Genomic DNA, 16,711 nt, shown 5'->3' with positions numbered 1-16,711 from the left:
GGTGAAGCGGCATTTACCAAGGACAACAACTGCCTGAGCGCGGCCAAAGCCTGCAATCTGAACGACACGTGTAAGAAATACCGCTCTGCCTACATCAGCCCCTGCACCAGCAGGGTCTCCACCACTGAGGTCTGCAACAAGCGCAAGTGCCACAAGGCCCTGCGGCAGTTCTTCGACAAGGTGCCGGCCAGGCACAGCTACGGCATGCTCTTCTGCTCGTGTCCATCCGGGGACCACTCGGCCTGCTCTGAGCGCAGGCGCCAGACCATCGTTCCGGCCTGCTCTTATGAGGACAAGGACAAACCCAACTGCCTGAACCTGCAAGCCTCCTGCAAGTCTAACTACATCTGCAGGTAGGACAGGACAAAGCTTGAGGATTTTCTGCACTAAGAGGACAAATGCTGTGTCTTAGTTTGGGCTCTACATTCATACACTATACACTGTGTCCCTCACTATCTACAGCAGGAGTGTCAGACACTACAGCACTGCAGAGTTAGGCAGTCTACCTCGCTTTACAGACCCCTCAACTCATCAGCTAATTAGAGAAGACTTCCTTTAGTTTAATTCACAGCATTAAAAGAAGGAAAATGTATACAGGGTTGAGGCTTTTGGAAACTGAGTGTGACACCCCAACATAGTGCCTGAAGTCACGTACACAGGAAGTAAAATGTAAAAAGAGAGAAAGAGAATGAAAAGAGAAAGAAAAGGGGAGAGAGCAGAAGAGCGAGTGATACAGAAAGAGAATGGGGAGAAAGAGGGGAGAAAGGAAGAAGAATGATTAAGAGAGAGAGAGAGAGAGAGAGAGAGAGAGAGAGAGAGAGAGAGCGTGAGAACGAAATTTAAAGAGATATTAGGGGAGAAAGAGAGAAAGAGGGAGAGAGAAAAAAGTGACAAAGAGAGAGAGAATGAGAGCAAGAGAGAGACAGTGAGAGAGATATTAGGGGGAGAAAGTATTACGCTGGACATCAAGATTCTAAAGGGGTGCTGACATGCTTTCATGGAACAAACAAACAGCCTGGCAGTGACAATATCTTTCTTAATTTATTTGGTGAAAACCACTGCAAGTAGTTTGAAATGTTAAAGTTTTGTTTTCAGTTCATCATCCAGTTTAAGTTGTCTTTGCATGACTGTTCAGTGATAATTGTGTGAGTTCAGTGTTAATTGCGTGTGAAAATTCACCTTCAAGGGTAATAACGGCTAGATAGGTATTATTATACATTTTTAAGTGGGTTTTGTTCAAATTGTAGTGGTTTCCTAGCATACACATGACATACCTGTACATCACCGCTAATTAACAGTCCATTACTTTCCATTGCATTTCCGAGTGTGATAACAGGTGGTAATGTCACTGGAAGTCGAGGGGAACAGGTCAATTATCATGTTGCCCATGAAAGCCCTTCTCTCTAGACTGTGTCTGTGTGTAGGAGTGTATGAAAGAAGATGAGATGATACCTTGTCACTTATAGACTATGTTCAGCACCTGTGAATTGAAGTAATTTAAAAAGAACTTTTGCCCATTCTCATTGTGCTACCTAGATCTCGCCTGGCCGACTTCTTCACCAACTGCCAGCCGGAGGCTCGTTCAGTATCGGGCTGTCTGAAGGAGAGCTATGCTGACTGCCTGCTGGCTTACTCTGGTCTCATAGGTGAGTTACAGCTACAGAGAGAGCATATAACTGAGTACAGATTTATGCTGCCACAGCTGTCTGTGCTACAGTATAAACTATTTAACACTATAACACTGTTAACTACACCTTCTTACTGCCCTCATCAAACAACACATCTTCCTGTACAGTAAGAGACTTGGACATTCAAGGAAAAAGTACTTATGAAGTCTACAGATCCCTTTTAATGATAACAAAATAACATTAAAATTAAGTAACATTAAAATTAAAAATATAAAAATAAATAATATTTAACTGCAATTTATCTTATGGTTGATTTCCACAGACAGTAAATTAGTCACATTGTCCTTTACTTAATTCCAGTTTGCTTTCCTTAAAGTTTAAGGTATTCATGCCCAGTCAGTAAAATCTCCAACCACACCACTACATGGATAACATTTTACCACAACATTTACCACATTTTACTCCAGAAGAAATAGCCTCATTCCTGAAAGAATTATACAAATTTGCAACATAGCCTCTTTCAGCAGACCCCCTAGTGGCCATTCTGCTGGCAAAATGGAAATCAACTTGGATATTTTTGAATAATATAATGAAATAAAATATTTTTCCCTGCAACTCTGTTTTTGGATTATCTAGGACACTGTTGGTTCTCTGTGTGTGAAATGAGGTGGCTCAGTGTTGAGCTTCTAGCGAGTAGTGATGGGTGATAGGTGAAATAGGAGGGGTAAGTACCCCCTGTTGTGAAAACAATTCACACCACTCCACAAAGATGGCCCTGCAAAATAAAATGGTCATCACAGCTGTAGCTTTCTTCATATCCAAAAGATATGCACAACTGCCCCAATAAATAAAATAGCATTTAAACACAATAAAAATACTTTTATAAATGTTGCTTGCTCACTTTAGAAGACGGAAATCCAGTGTGCTTCCATTCCACAAATGTGCTTGTAAATCATACACATTTCCATTGAAATATTGCTGCTGTGCATTTTTTTTCGACAGCCGACCTTTACATTGTGTGATGATTGGACGAATAGAAATAATCAAAATCAAAATATTTTGCCATTTTGAAGAAGACTTTTTTTTTGGACGGCGATGATATATTCTTTCAGTGTTACTGAAGGAAAAGTGCTTAGCTAAACTGAGGGACCTCTATAACAGGTGGAAATTGCATTTTATGGCCACTGAAAAGTGTTCTACAAAATATGTTTTGCACATTTACTGACAGAATTTAGCAACTTCCCAATGGCATCCATAATAAGTGAGTTTCAAGTTAACTGATTTTCTCTTCTTTTCTAAGTACAGCATACTTTAAATCATGCTTTGTGGGAATCAATGGTTTACTACAGCGGTGGATGGAGTTAAAGTTGAAAAAACACTGAAGTTTTTCTTTAGTTCTACAACTGAGTTCATTTGAGTTGACTGGTTTGCACTGTGTTTTTGCGGCACAGGTACAGTGATGACCCCAAACTACCTTCGCTCCCCCAGCATCAGCGTGTCTCCCTGGTGTGACTGTAGCAGCAGCGGCAACGGCAAGCCAGAGTGTGACAAGTTCTCCGAATTCTTCACTAACAACCGCTGCCTCCGTGAGTTCCCCTGCTCTTGTTAATTCTGCACATCAGCAGGCTCCTACGCGTCCACTCCTGTTTGATTGACGGCTCACTCAGGGTCTGGCAGTTGTACCTCACAGTGCATTGACTGACAGGACTACACTGGGAAGTGCAGTGTGGAAGTCTGCTTTATTGCATCCTGGTGATTATTCATTATCCACACCTGTAAATCTAAAGCCTGAGCATTGTGTAAATGCTCTGCATTCGTGAGGGACAGTCAGACAGCAGCGAGACAGAGAAATCATGCTTAAGTGGGGCGAGTCAGGGAGGCTTTGACATAAAAAGGCAATAAAGTATTACTCAGGTGTCGGAGCTGGGGAAAAGTGGAAAACAGGTATTATTTTGTCAGGTAGATGGAGCGGATGCGAGGGGAGATGGGCAGGGAGGAGATGAGATGGAGGAGGTGTGTTTATGAGGCGCAAGCCTTCAGGAGAACAGCCGTGGACTTCTGTCACACTGGAAAATAACAGCGCGGTGCGGTCATTAACACACTTTACATACCGTAGTCATTAAGAAAAGGAGTTAGGACTGCACAAAGCTTAGTTATAGCAGACAATAGTGAAACACTGCTTTCTGTCTTAAAGCAGAAGTTCAGAAAAAAATAAAATTGGTAAACGTTCTGTAAATACCACATCTATAAGAATCTATAACATGTTATAACATTGTAATGCATATAGCATAATTTATAAAAATGCATGGCCATGCTTATTATACATTATGAAGTCCTAGCTTTGTATAGTGCATAACGACTAACAAACCTGCAGAGTCATAAAGACATGCTGAGCCATGCTGTGAATTCTTTTAGCAACTTATGAATTATAAATATCTGAAGTAATATATCATTGTAATTTTAACATATTTTAAAAGATCTTTTCAAGATATAAGTGACAGAATATGTCGATACAAGTGTGGATTATTATTGATAGACCGATGATATTTTAATTTAGTTAAAAGAACTTGTATTTTTATTGTATTTGTGAGCCATGAGTAAAGCAAGACATATTGAAGATCCAATCTTCCAATCTTTTACTTCTCACATGGCTGTCATTTGGGGTGGGCCTTCAATGCCAACCCCAAATGATTTGTCCATACCAGATTAGCTTTCACTTCAGACATTACATTACATTGCAGCAACTTAAGTACTCATCAGGCCCCTCCTCAAGACCCCCTTTGACATCATAGTGAGCACAAAGCTATTGTGGAGCGACAGCAGTGTGGAAAGTTAGTAGACAGCCATTATCATTATTTACTCCCTGACTGGTTCTAACATTGACCACCAGAAACCTTTGCTTTGTAAGGAGCCTTCTTTTTTGCTAGCACATCTATTTTAATTGCAGTAAGTTACATCAAGCTATCAGTGGTGTAAACTGACTTTCCCAGGTAGGGTAGTATACCCATGGCACCACTAGTTTGAACTCTGACATTTGAGTTTGATCTGAGGTTTTAGTTTGTATGTTGCATTTTTTCAGTAAATCCTTTAGTAAAAACACTTAAAACTTAACTTATTATTAGAGGAAACTGTAAATAGACTATTAAAAGAAATTATAGTGTGGCTCAGTGTTTATGACAAGACAGGTTTATTAGTGCACCATGCAAGCTAGGACTGAGATTCCTTGACATTGACAATCTAATAGTTATGTAATATAATAATACTTTTCCTAATAGTAATAATACATTATGCTAAGAATTCAAAACACATAATAAACATATAAAAGTTTTAAAGTGTGATGTATTTTATAAATATTTATAGCCACATTTATTCTGTCTAAGGTAGCTAACAAGTAATGTAAGCTTACACAACACCACTTAGCATTAAACAGCGTCAAGTTGTTGAGTAATCTCCAGTAGACTTATTTATGTGGTTTCTGACTGTATGATGTTGTTCTCCATAAAAATGGACAAAATGTCACAAAGTTAACAAACACAAAATTGTAAGTTCTTTTGTCCATTCTCATAGATAACAATGTCAGAAACCCTATGAGCGAGCCAATTTGAGATAATATAATAGCTCCACAAAGTTTGAGGCAAGTGTGATGATTTAGACACACAATTTATATAATGCTCTGGTGACTAAAAGCTTTCATTACTTGTTAGCCTTGTAGTTCCAGTGCAAACTTCAGGCCTATTCATCAAAAACTGTCAATACAGAATGTAAACTGAATAAAAATGGAAAGAATTACATAATTATTAATTAAGTAGAAATTTAAATAGTTAAATAGTATGTTATAATCATTGCAAAGCAATTCTAACAACTGCAGTGGAAAATCAATGTATGACAAAACAACAATAATAATGAATCCTGAGTCTTAAACTCTCAGGTTTACAGTGAGCCTTTAACCTTAGATGGGGAGCAGGTGAAGAATTGCTATTACAGTACGTGGTATGACTGTTAAAATCTTTCCCTCACTGTAAAAAGAAATATGAAGGTAACATTCAAGCAAAAATGCAGGGAAATGCAGGGAGATGCTCTGGCTAATCCACATTACATCATTTAGCCCTCTCGCCTCCATAATATCCCCGAAATGACACCACTAACTTTACTTATAAGATTTATGATAATATAAGACTTATAAGATAACCGGAAAGCTGTGCCAAGGGAATAGAGTGCACAGATACAGATCGATGGACTATTGTGCTGAGAGGCAGACATTACACTTACAGAGCCAGTGATGCACAATGATGAAGCACAATAGAGCCAAAAGGCTTACGTGGCATAGCGTCTATCGACGTCGTCAGTGCTGTACCTTAGGTCAGAAGAGCCACCCGCTCAGAGTTTGGAAAGCTCTCACTCCTTTGTACCAATCAGTGGCACCCCCACCACCACCATCTCCCCAGACTCAGAGCTGTTGCAAAAGAGAGGCTGCACAAAGTATTAAATGGAGAGATGCCAATAATTGTGGCATAGACAGATTTGAGAAAGATATTTATTTCATGATAAGATACTTAAAATAAAGGTTAGATTTTTGTTAATGTCTTGAATGAAAGATCAAAAGGATAAGCAATGAAGAATGTTTTTACAGACTGTTTTGCTCATGTTCACTGAGGGTGCCAATATTTGTGAAGGACACTGTATGTAAGTAACCTCTGCTCTGATTGGCTGCCCTGTATTGTTCCTCATTCAAAAAGCAGTTCAGGCTGAAACACTCATGCCTTAATGGGAAGTATGTAAATTAGTTTTCATGACATCATAAAAATGAATTAATTATCACGAGGGCTGCTTTTCCAGCTTAGTTTCTATATACTGACAGGGGAGTGAATGATACATTTTAAAATTCTACCAATGTTCATATACTCCACTGAACTCTAGTTTTCTGTGATAGGGGCCCTTTAAATTAAATCAAGTGTGCTGGTGGTGGACTTCAACAAATCAGTGTGATGGCTAACGGCATCCAGGAGACATCCGGATTTGTGTTCTCCTAACTAGCTCATAAAATAACAATTACATTTTTAATGTAATTCATGATACTTTTTAATGTATTTGTGTTATTTGTACTTATTCTAGTAGTACAAAAACAGTGGAATGTTTCTATATTTAGTAAGAATAAGCCCCGCACTGATGTTGGTTAGACCTGTTTTTCTGAGATTTTTCTAGAAAATCAGGATATGTGTACGTGTGGATACACTTGCAGCGTCTTGTATGTCCTTTATCCTTTTACACAGACTAAACAAACAGAGAGGAAGAGGGAAGAATGTCCTTTCAAGGTGGTTTAAAGAATGAAGTTGTTTTAAAAGAGGCATCTCTGTTATAATGATCCTCCATTTTATCACCCAAAAATTGTACAGCTCTCCTGAGGCCTGTATGTTGGAATAGTAATGCCCCTGTATGGAGACTCTACGCAGCGTGAGGATCTTTATCAGCTTATCGGCTCTGGCACTGAATGGAGTGGACCAAACCTATTAATATTAGCTCCACACAAAACAAACAGAGATGAATGTAATTCCTCTGTCAGCACAGTAGCTGTGCGTGTGCAGCGTGTTAATATGCACCTGTGGCTCTGTGTGTACCTCCTGTAGGTAATGCCATCCAGGCGTTTGGTAATGGTACAGATGTTGGGGTGTGGCAACCCCAGCCTCCAATCCCACCCACTGCCCCCCACCCCAACACCCCTCAGAGAGGACGGGACAGGATGTCTAACGCGTTGGATGACCAAACACTCTCCAATGACCTGGACCCCAGCAATGACCACCTCTACAGCTTCTGTGGAAGCCTGCAGGTAAGAGGAGCATGACAAGTGCAATGATTTGCATTTCACTTCGAGAATGTGAAATTGTCACATGATTTATTTTTGATATTTTATGACAGAAAGTCAAAGACAAATAAATGAAAGAGCAGGAGTTTCCAAAACTAGAGTTCAATACTTTTTAAAAATAGAACTCCTATCAATGGTGCAAGACCAGGTAGACCACCAAAACTGACACCATCAGATAAACAGCACTTAAAGCTTTCTGAGAGAGAGGAGAAAATCAAGCTCCACTTTTACTCCAGATCTGAAAAAAATCCACAGGTGTTTCTGTCCAACCTTCCACTGTTAGAAGACTACTCAACACTATGAGTCTGAAAGGATGTGTAGGTGTCAATCAGCTGGGAAAAAAAAAGAAAATTTTCACTAGAGCAGCTGAACTTGCCATGTTAAATGTGGAGTAAGATTTTTTTGATGAGTGTGAATTTATCATTGAGACTACTTAGACTGTAAAATTACAAGTGACTTTGGTTTCTGTATAATTAATTCTGTATAAATATCTACTAAATAGGTTTTCTGAAATTGAATGACTTGTACTTTATTGCAGATTTGACTGTATTTACAGTAATGTTTGACAAGTTGTCTGCCTTGAGATTTTATCACTGCTTATGAAACATGAGGCTTTCTGTTTTAACTTTAACTTAATTTTGGATGCCTTTTCAATCATTTTAGAATCTTCTAAATTTCTGTGCATCATTCTGATTGGTTGATTGTTTGTTTGTTTAATTTATTTATTTATTTATTTACAACTTCCTAGTTTTCTCCCACTTCTGTGAGAGCTGTAAAGTTCCACACGACTAGCATATTAGAATCGTTAAATACAGTCATGCAAAAGTTTGGGCAACCTGGTCCAATGGCATTTTTTATTTTATAACTGAAAATTAGTGAACACATCCTCTATAGAGAACACACTTTTAATGCACTATTACTGTTTACTTTATTTGACATACTGGAATAAACAAAACATTGTGGGGCCTATGCAAAAGTTATGGCACATTTTATAGTTTTTGTTTTTTTTCCAGTTTGTTAAACTCCGAAATTAAAAGGGAACTATGCACCCAAAAAATGCAGTAAAGGCAGTCTTTAAGTTTGTTCACTCCAGAGGATGTATTAACATTTTTTTTCTTTCTTTCTCCAATTTTCTCCTCAATTTTGTCTTCTCCAATTCCACCCACTAGTTAGGACTCCCCCAGTCACACCATACTACCAATGTTAGGAGGACGAAGGCCAACACAGGCTTCCTCCGAGACCTGTGAAGCGCCACCGCGTCTTTTCAAACTGCCGCTCACGCAGCGTCACTGGACAGCAGAATGCGCTCGGAGGAAAGCGCCAACTGCCAGATCTGTTACGTCAACTAACAGACGCCTGCGCTGACTAGCAGCGCGTTGAGCAATGGGGGAAGAGGGGGTGATAGGGCCAACTCTTAGATGATTGCGCCACCCAGGAGCCCCCCAACAAGTAGTAACTTATTTTTTGACACAGAAAATCAACAAAACATGTCATTTGAGTGTTCAAACTTCTGCATATGACTGTCTGCAACCAAAGCAGCTTTATATTGATTCCAATATAATAATTAGCCATTGTAGCTAAGAGGGTTTAAAGTTTAAATGAGTGGCTAGAACCTTTATTTATTCTGTCTACAGTGGGATCAGTCTGTGTGAAGACACCTCAGTGACTTTCACACAGCCTATGTTCTTGCAAGTCGTGACACACAATTAGTAATAACTGTTGATTAGGCCAAGCTGAGTGAGCGACACTGACTGCTAGCACAGTTCAGAGCTTTTTTCCTGGATGCTTCACTCTGTGAAGCACTGACTGAGTTGTGCCAGTCAGGAGATGCCACACGCAGCACACAGTGCCACTCACACACACAGCAGTGCCCCTTCACAGCCGGTGCGTGACCTGTGTTGACTTTACAAACAGCTGGGAGCCTGTTTACAGATGAAGTTTTGCATGTGATGCCTTTCACTCAACGTGAGACATTGGCTCACTTTTGATTGATGGGTCTGGGCCGGCACATTGATAACACACACATACTCTCACACACACAGAAGCCCTGTGGGTAGAAATAAGATACATCAAACTGCCAGAGCTGCCATGTCACGCCTAATTGGCTGTCGCATTAACATAAGGAAAACCCTTAAGCAGGAGCTACCCAACCATAACATTTCTCCCTTCACACCAGCAGCACTGAGACTCCACTGAGGATAGCATATCTTCCCCCCTCATCTGCCTCGTCTGACTCTGCCAGGCCTGGCAGGCAGCTTCAGACAGGCTTGAGAAACACATACCCAGACTCAGAGAAGACTCCGTTTATTACCATGTGGCTCGCTCATATATCAAGATTTCAGAACTTCCAAAGATGATTAAAAAGCAGGGATGCAGAATGATATGGGAATCATATCAATGTCAGCAGATAATTCTTTAAAAAAAAATCCAGCAACAGACAGATTTGAGAGATCTTTTCAAAACCGGTATTTGATGAAGCATTTACTGTTTTCCAGAAGAGCAGAATGTTTAGGTGATGCAGGGCTACTGTGCTAAAATGTCTGCTTAATGCATTTGTCTACAAATATATTAGGGGAGAGCAGCAAAAACTAATGTTAGGTAAAATGTGAAAACGTTTTGCAGTATTCCAATACAATGTGCATCCTGAAGTCTGAAGTCATGAGTCTGTAGTCGGTGTCATGTTAGGAACTCTGGGACAAAGCTGATTTTTTCAATGACAGTTTTTATTAAATCACCACTGTCGCGCCCTGTGTTACACAAAAACATTCAAAGGCCAATGGATTTCTGACATTTTTCCTCCAAACGTCATCAGATCCTCTGAATTACATGGTCAATAAGGTAAAATGTGTCTATTGCTACACGCAAGCTATCAATGCTGTGCACTGGACTGACCTTATATGATTGGAAACCACACTAAAATACCCCACACTAACCAGTTTTTTAAAGTGTGGTAGTTTAGTGGCTCTTTAGTTGTAGCCTGAATTTGAGTAGCTGGTGTTTGTATATAATAGTGTTTATTAGTTGACTTTTTTATGCAACATCATTTCAGTGTGAAGTGGTGTTTGCTTGCTTAATATTACTTGTATTCTGACTGCTAAAAGACCTTGTAATTCCAAGCACCCAGTGACCCAATGAAAAATGTACAGAGGACAAAGTATCAGCTTTGATTATGATTTTTGAAAGTGCCATTCATTTTTTCATATACGGGAACAAATTATTTAGTTTTTTAACTCATAAAGGAAGTTACCTGGCTTCTAATGGGAAGTGTGTGTTTTACATTTTGTTAACTCACAATTAGAAGTTCAGCGAAGTGAAAATTTTAAGTCAACCAGGTTACTAAACTGGTTAAAACATTGAATCAGTTTCTACATAGTAGAGAAAACCAGGTTAGACACAGAGTTCCTAATATAGGCATGACTCCAAATACAGAATTTCTTAATACGTTTCTTGCTTTTGTACCACATAAGTAATCTCAGTTGGTGGCTTAAATGTAGCGCTGTTTTGAAGCATGTAACTCACAGTCAGAGCAAGCTAGGCTAAAGTAGAGCCTCCACAAGAAGACGATAGTTTTAACTTAGCCATTCAAAGTAAACAATGAGAGTTCTCCATTACCCCCATATAAATTCAAAGCAGTTTATTTTTAGGAACATTTTATTCACAGATCCATTAAATATGTATTATAGTTGTAAAATGGCCTGTAGAAATTAAAGCAGGGACCCTCATCCCCACCTCCACCCCGCGCTTTGCATTTTGGACCTGCAGTTTTTTATCACACAGGTTTGAAAGCTCACCTTATTTAAGCAATAAAGGGCTGTAACTAAGTAATTGTGCCTGCATTCATATAATAGCAATAATATTTGTAATAATTTTCCAGCAAATGTTACAAATAGCTCCTCAGTCAGTTACAATGAAGAGGTTATATAATAAGTGATACTAAGTTGTAATGTCGCCACTCGTGGCACTTTCAGCAGAATTTTTAAAAATAGTGGGTGCTGGAAACAAAATTTCCATTTTCATTTGAAGTAGATGATAATAATAGATAATATTTTTGTATAAAAAATATAGATTGTGCTCAAATTTTTTTTATTTTTTTGCAAAAAAAAAAAATGTATTAGGTTGTGGCTCCTGCAGTATCAGTACAGACACTGACATATGTACATGGAAACTAATGGATACTGGAATACTGGCAGAGAATTCCCAAATTGGTGCACCCCTCTCACAACATTTTTGAGTAAGCCTATGCTTACGCACTTTCCAAATGTGGAGACCTTTACAGCCAAATCCGATCGCCTTAGATATACTCTTATACCTTTAGCACAACTATTCATCATATTGTTTTAATACTGATAATATGATTTATTAGTGGGCGCAGTCTCTTCAGCAGGATAGACCTCCGGGAAGGCCATTAATCATTCTTTCCCACAATCCTATTCCCATAGAATTAGTTCCATTCTCTCTATTGTGCAGCAGGTTTATTATGTTCTAAACTCTCTATGGAATCACTTTATCATGCCACCAAATCCCATCTCTCTGCGTGTGTGTGTACGGAAAGTGAAAAGCACAGCAAAGTTTCATAAAACTGGCTATTATAATGTATTGGTCTGTCACACACACTAATGCAGTCAGTGCTACCGGAAAACAAGCACACACAGCAGCGGATCGATCTGTGAGCAATAGGCCCAGCGAGAGTTCACTGCAGTCAGTGCAGCCTATAGCGCTCATTATGGTAACATTACACTTCTTTAGAGGAGCACTACTCTGAGGGCTCACTGACCACTGGGAAGAGCAGACTATTACCCTGTCGGCCTGAGCCAGAGGAGGCCAAACTCTTTCACACTGAAAGGCTATGAGTCCCTGCAGCTAGACCAAATAGAACAACTTCTATCATCTCCATCACTCAAACGTAATGGGTCTCTCTGTTAATGCACATTTCATTCACTTTCTTTTGGTCTTCTTCCTTTCTCTCCAGGCTCAGAAACTAAAGGCCAATGTCACAATAGATGTTCTGTGCATGGTGAGTTCAACTCATGTTTAAACATCTTTTAACATTTTGTATTCAAATTTACATACACAGAATACAGTAGTGGTCACATCTTTGAACTAAGCTACAGGATAAACAGTCCACTCTATAATTAATGGCTCCCTCAGTGCTGATGGGTAGAAAAAGGTAATGAAAAACTCTTTTTGTGGTTAACTACACTAAAACACATCTCACACTTAAAATATGAGAGAAATCTAACCTTTAATTTAAGTAGATGCCACCCTATAACAATTATCAATCATAATTATTGGCACTCCTGCATGTACTAGTTTGTGCAGCCTCTCTTTGCCAACATAACAGCAAGAGTCTTCTCTTATAATGCTTAATGAGATTGGAGAATACAGAGCAGGAGACTCTTCTTTAATACAGAATCTCTTAAAATCCTCTCTTTTTCAGTGGGGTTTAGATCGGTGGACTGAGATGGCCATGTCAAAAGCTTGATTATGTGCTCATTGAACCAATTTTCTGTGGATTTGGATGTATATTTTGGATCATTCTCCTGCTGGAAGATCCAACTAGGACCCAGTTTATCTTTTTGGCAGAGGCAGCCAGATTTTCATTTATAATCACTCCTGGCACTTCATGGAGTCCATGATGCCATATGTTTTAACAAGGTTCTCGGGGCCTTTGGAGAAAAAACAAGCTTAAAACACTTAGATCCTCCAACATACTTAACAGTGGAGATCATTTTCTTTTTTTATACTAAACCTACTGAGCGTCTGTTGCCAAAATGTTCTATTTTTGTCTCCTCTGATCATAGAGCCCAGTTCCAGTCTAGATTTTAGTAGTGTATAGCAAACTTCAAGTGCTTACATTATTGGTTAGATTATTTAAAAAGTTTTCTTTTTTACATTGCAAATAGTTCCTTTTGCATGGAGGATTCTAATTGTAGATTTGGACATATGGTGACCCTGAAATTCTCTGCAAATCTCCAACTGTGGTCCTTGAAGAAATTCTTGCTTCTCTAAACATCCTCCTCACTGTGTGATGGGGACAAAATAAACATGCATCCTGTTAAACTTATTAATTATGGCCCTAACAGTGGATATGGGCATCTTCAGACATCAGTTGTTCTTTTACAGCTATTTTTTTTTTTGCAGCCTCTGTCTGGTTTGTGAAGGTCAATGCACTTTTGTCTCATTTAGTTTGTGCATTCTCTAATCTTCCACTTGGTGGTGAATGACTAAGGGAAGAGAACAGGGGACATGTGGTTGTGGCACAGTTTTGTTAACAAATATTTTGAAAAAGCGTTTCTTAGACTAGATTTATTTCAATTAAAGGTTAGATTCCTCTCATATTTTCAATGTGAGATTAAGCTAATTACTTACAAAGCCATTTTTATTTTAACCCATCTTTACTAAAGTTGCCAGTAATTATGGAACTGGCTGTACATCAAAAGCTTGGGGACACCTATTGTCTTAAACTGTTTTAACTATAAATAAGCACTGTGTAAGTTGTCATTGTCATATCAGAACCATAAATGGTTTTTAACCATTTGAAAACACTAGTTATCCTTTACATTATGTGAACATTTCATGATGAATAAACTGAAAGAAACATAGTACAAAATTACTTGGAATAAAAATCTTGTTGCATTGACTTACATTAAGATTTGGGACTTTTATGAAGTTACCATTTTGGACGTGTAATAATTTGTTATAGCAGCAGCAAAATATTTATGACAATATTTGTGACAGTGCTACCAAACCACTGCCAAAATGGTTTCTGCTCCAAAACTATCAAATTATTAGGCATAACCTTCCCTTCATACTTATCACACATACATTATATAATTGAATAGCAACAGCAAAAGAAAGCATAGTATCCCCAAACTTTTGACAGGCGGTGTAGAATACTAAGTAAAAACCAACAAATCAGCAATGAAAACGGCAGTGTCTACGTCGATTAAAACATGAGCTCTTACCTTCCTGTGTTCCATAGGACCCTCCTCTGGCTGACCCCAGCAGCTTTAACGCTATAGCAGGGAGCTCAGCCAGCCTTGTCCACTCTGCGGCCGTCCACGTGTTGCTGCTGGCTTCGCTCTCCGCTCTCCAGCTCCACAAGGCCCTGCTTTTGTAGCCCATCCCCAAGTCGGACTGCTCTGTATCATATTCACCACTCTGTCGTATTTGATCTTCTCCTGCAAGTGATGCTGTACGAGGTGTGATGTCTACTTGTGCTAAAGCTGCTTTTTCTTTCTGAAAAATGGATTTTTCTCCTTTCAAATGGAGGACCAGTGCCGATAGACAGAGACGGAGGTGGAGTTGTTGATGTGCAAATGAAGAGTCACTAATCAACTTCTTTTGTGAAACTGGACTCCCAGTCTTCTATACTGTGTTGGAAATGATATGTTTTTCTTCAGCCATCAGGACAAGAACTTTGTTGTCCATAAGGGACGTTGAAAAAGAGTCACAATGAAAATTGGGGATCACGAAAGACGACAAGATGACCCTCCACTTTTTGGGCAACGGGAGCAGACTACAACATGAACAGACATTAATTTCCTCTTTCCGTGATATTAGAGAAAAGTGTGTGAACGTTTGGGCTAAGCTGCACTCAAAGTCCCACATCTCTCAGAAAAGTATCTGCCAACTAATCCTGTCCACTGCCTCTTTTATGATGAGTACTGTCTCTTCTATCTGGCTCTAGTATGACTGATACATACAGAGCCACAGGATACAAGGTGTGGACACACATTGCAAGACAGAAAGGCAGACGGACAGGCGAACGAAGTCTTTTGGAACCTTCAGAATTGACCTATTCATGCTCACACAAATATGTTCTTTGGTAGCAACTGTTGCTGGCTTTATAGACTGTTGGCAAAAGACCAATTCAACTCAGTTACCTAAATTTAAAGTGTTTTTAATTTTGAAATTTGTGGTTCCCTGGCCAGGCAATCAGGGTTCTTTCTGTGTGGAATTGGCATGTTCTCCCTGTGTCTGTGTGGGTTTCCTCCAGGTGCTCTAGTTTCCTCCCAGAGTCCAAAGACACACAGTCCTGCCAACTGGATATGCTAAATTGCCCCTGTGATTGTGTGGGTGAATGTATATGTCTGTATGTCCAGGGTGTTTCCTGCCTTCCGCCCAATGACCACCGGGATAGGCTCCAGGACCCCCAGCAACCCAGAAGGATAAGCGGCTTAGAAAATGTGTGTGTGTGTGTGGGTATCAGTCTACTTTTGACAAGCTACAACAACACAGTCTAGCTCAGTAGTATAGCACTTAAAACTGGAAATCAAATTTTATGTAATGAATCTAAACTCTGGCCCAAATTCTTTAAGTTGAATGGGTTTTTTGCCAACATTCTGTAAAGAATGTCCAACCTCGCAATAGTAGCAATGACAGAATGCATTAGAGGGCAGAGCATAGAGAGATCAATTCTCTTATCATTATGGACTTCTGATTCATTCACTGTCATCTAAGGTACACTTTCTTTTATGAGAAGAATGTTTATCATGCAGTTTTTGAGAAGAAAAAAATATTAGTCTGATCATCCGCTTGTATAATACCGGCCTTTGTTTATGATGCCGCCTAATTTCTGTTCTTACAAATTTAGCACATTTATGCCATTCTATCAGAACTGCTGTGTACAATATCATCTGATGTGTTTTAACCGTGTACATGAGTGTTGAGTCACAGAAAAGTGTACAAAGGTTGATGATTCAATCTAGTGTACCCATATGTAAAACGTGCTGTACAGTAAGTGAACATGGTTTCTCTCTCGCTCTCTTTTCAATGAGGTGCCCTAAAAGCATTTCAGCATTGTTGTGGTACTGTTAACTGTAAGAGTAAACAAATAAATAAATACACATGTATAACAGGGCTGTAAGAACTGAAAGGGGGCTGAAGAACACATTAAATAAGGCAGAGAAGTCCCTTTAATCTCTGTGATGTCTTTTAAATCCCACTCGCTCATTCAAAACACATACATTGGCATCAAACAAAGCCATATCAAGCCTATATAATTTTAACAAAAAACGTCACGTTGCCGCTGTCGATTGTATCTCCATTTTTGTCATTTTGTGCTTTTATACAGAACTTGAAAAGGCAAGCTGACCTTTACAATGTGCCAAAAGTTCATAATGAATGAACCAATAGAAATGCAATAGAAGTGCTTGGAAAAATCTAGTTCCATTAACTTCGATTCAAAGTTAAGAATGTTTTTTCTTTCTCCTGTAAAGTC

The 16,711-nt window shown here is 39.1% G+C and overlaps 1 protein-coding gene across 1 annotated transcript in view; it reads left to right on the top strand.

The window, feature by feature from the left end:
• Window positions 1–16,410, top strand: part of gfra1b (gdnf family receptor alpha 1b) — a 52,745-nt gene extending 36,335 nt beyond the window's left edge. The window contains exons 4-9 of the mRNA XM_036572754.1: window positions 2–353; window positions 1,537–1,646; window positions 3,080–3,214; window positions 7,253–7,452; window positions 12,458–12,502; window positions 14,471–16,410. Coding sequence (XP_036428647.1) covers window positions 2–353; window positions 1,537–1,646; window positions 3,080–3,214; window positions 7,253–7,452; window positions 12,458–12,502; window positions 14,471–14,608 — 980 coding nt within the window. The 3' untranslated portion in view covers window positions 14,609–16,410. The remainder of the gene's footprint in view (window position 1; window positions 354–1,536; window positions 1,647–3,079; window positions 3,215–7,252; window positions 7,453–12,457; window positions 12,503–14,470) is intronic.
• Window positions 16,411–16,711: the final 301 nt, after the last annotated feature.

Source organism: Colossoma macropomum, unplaced genomic scaffold (genome assembly GCF_904425465.1).
Source record: "Colossoma macropomum unplaced genomic scaffold, Colossoma_macropomum, whole genome shotgun sequence".
Lineage (NCBI taxonomy): Eukaryota > Metazoa > Chordata > Actinopteri > Characiformes > Serrasalmidae > Colossoma > Colossoma macropomum.
This window is presented reverse-complemented; position numbering and strand designations above follow the sequence as displayed.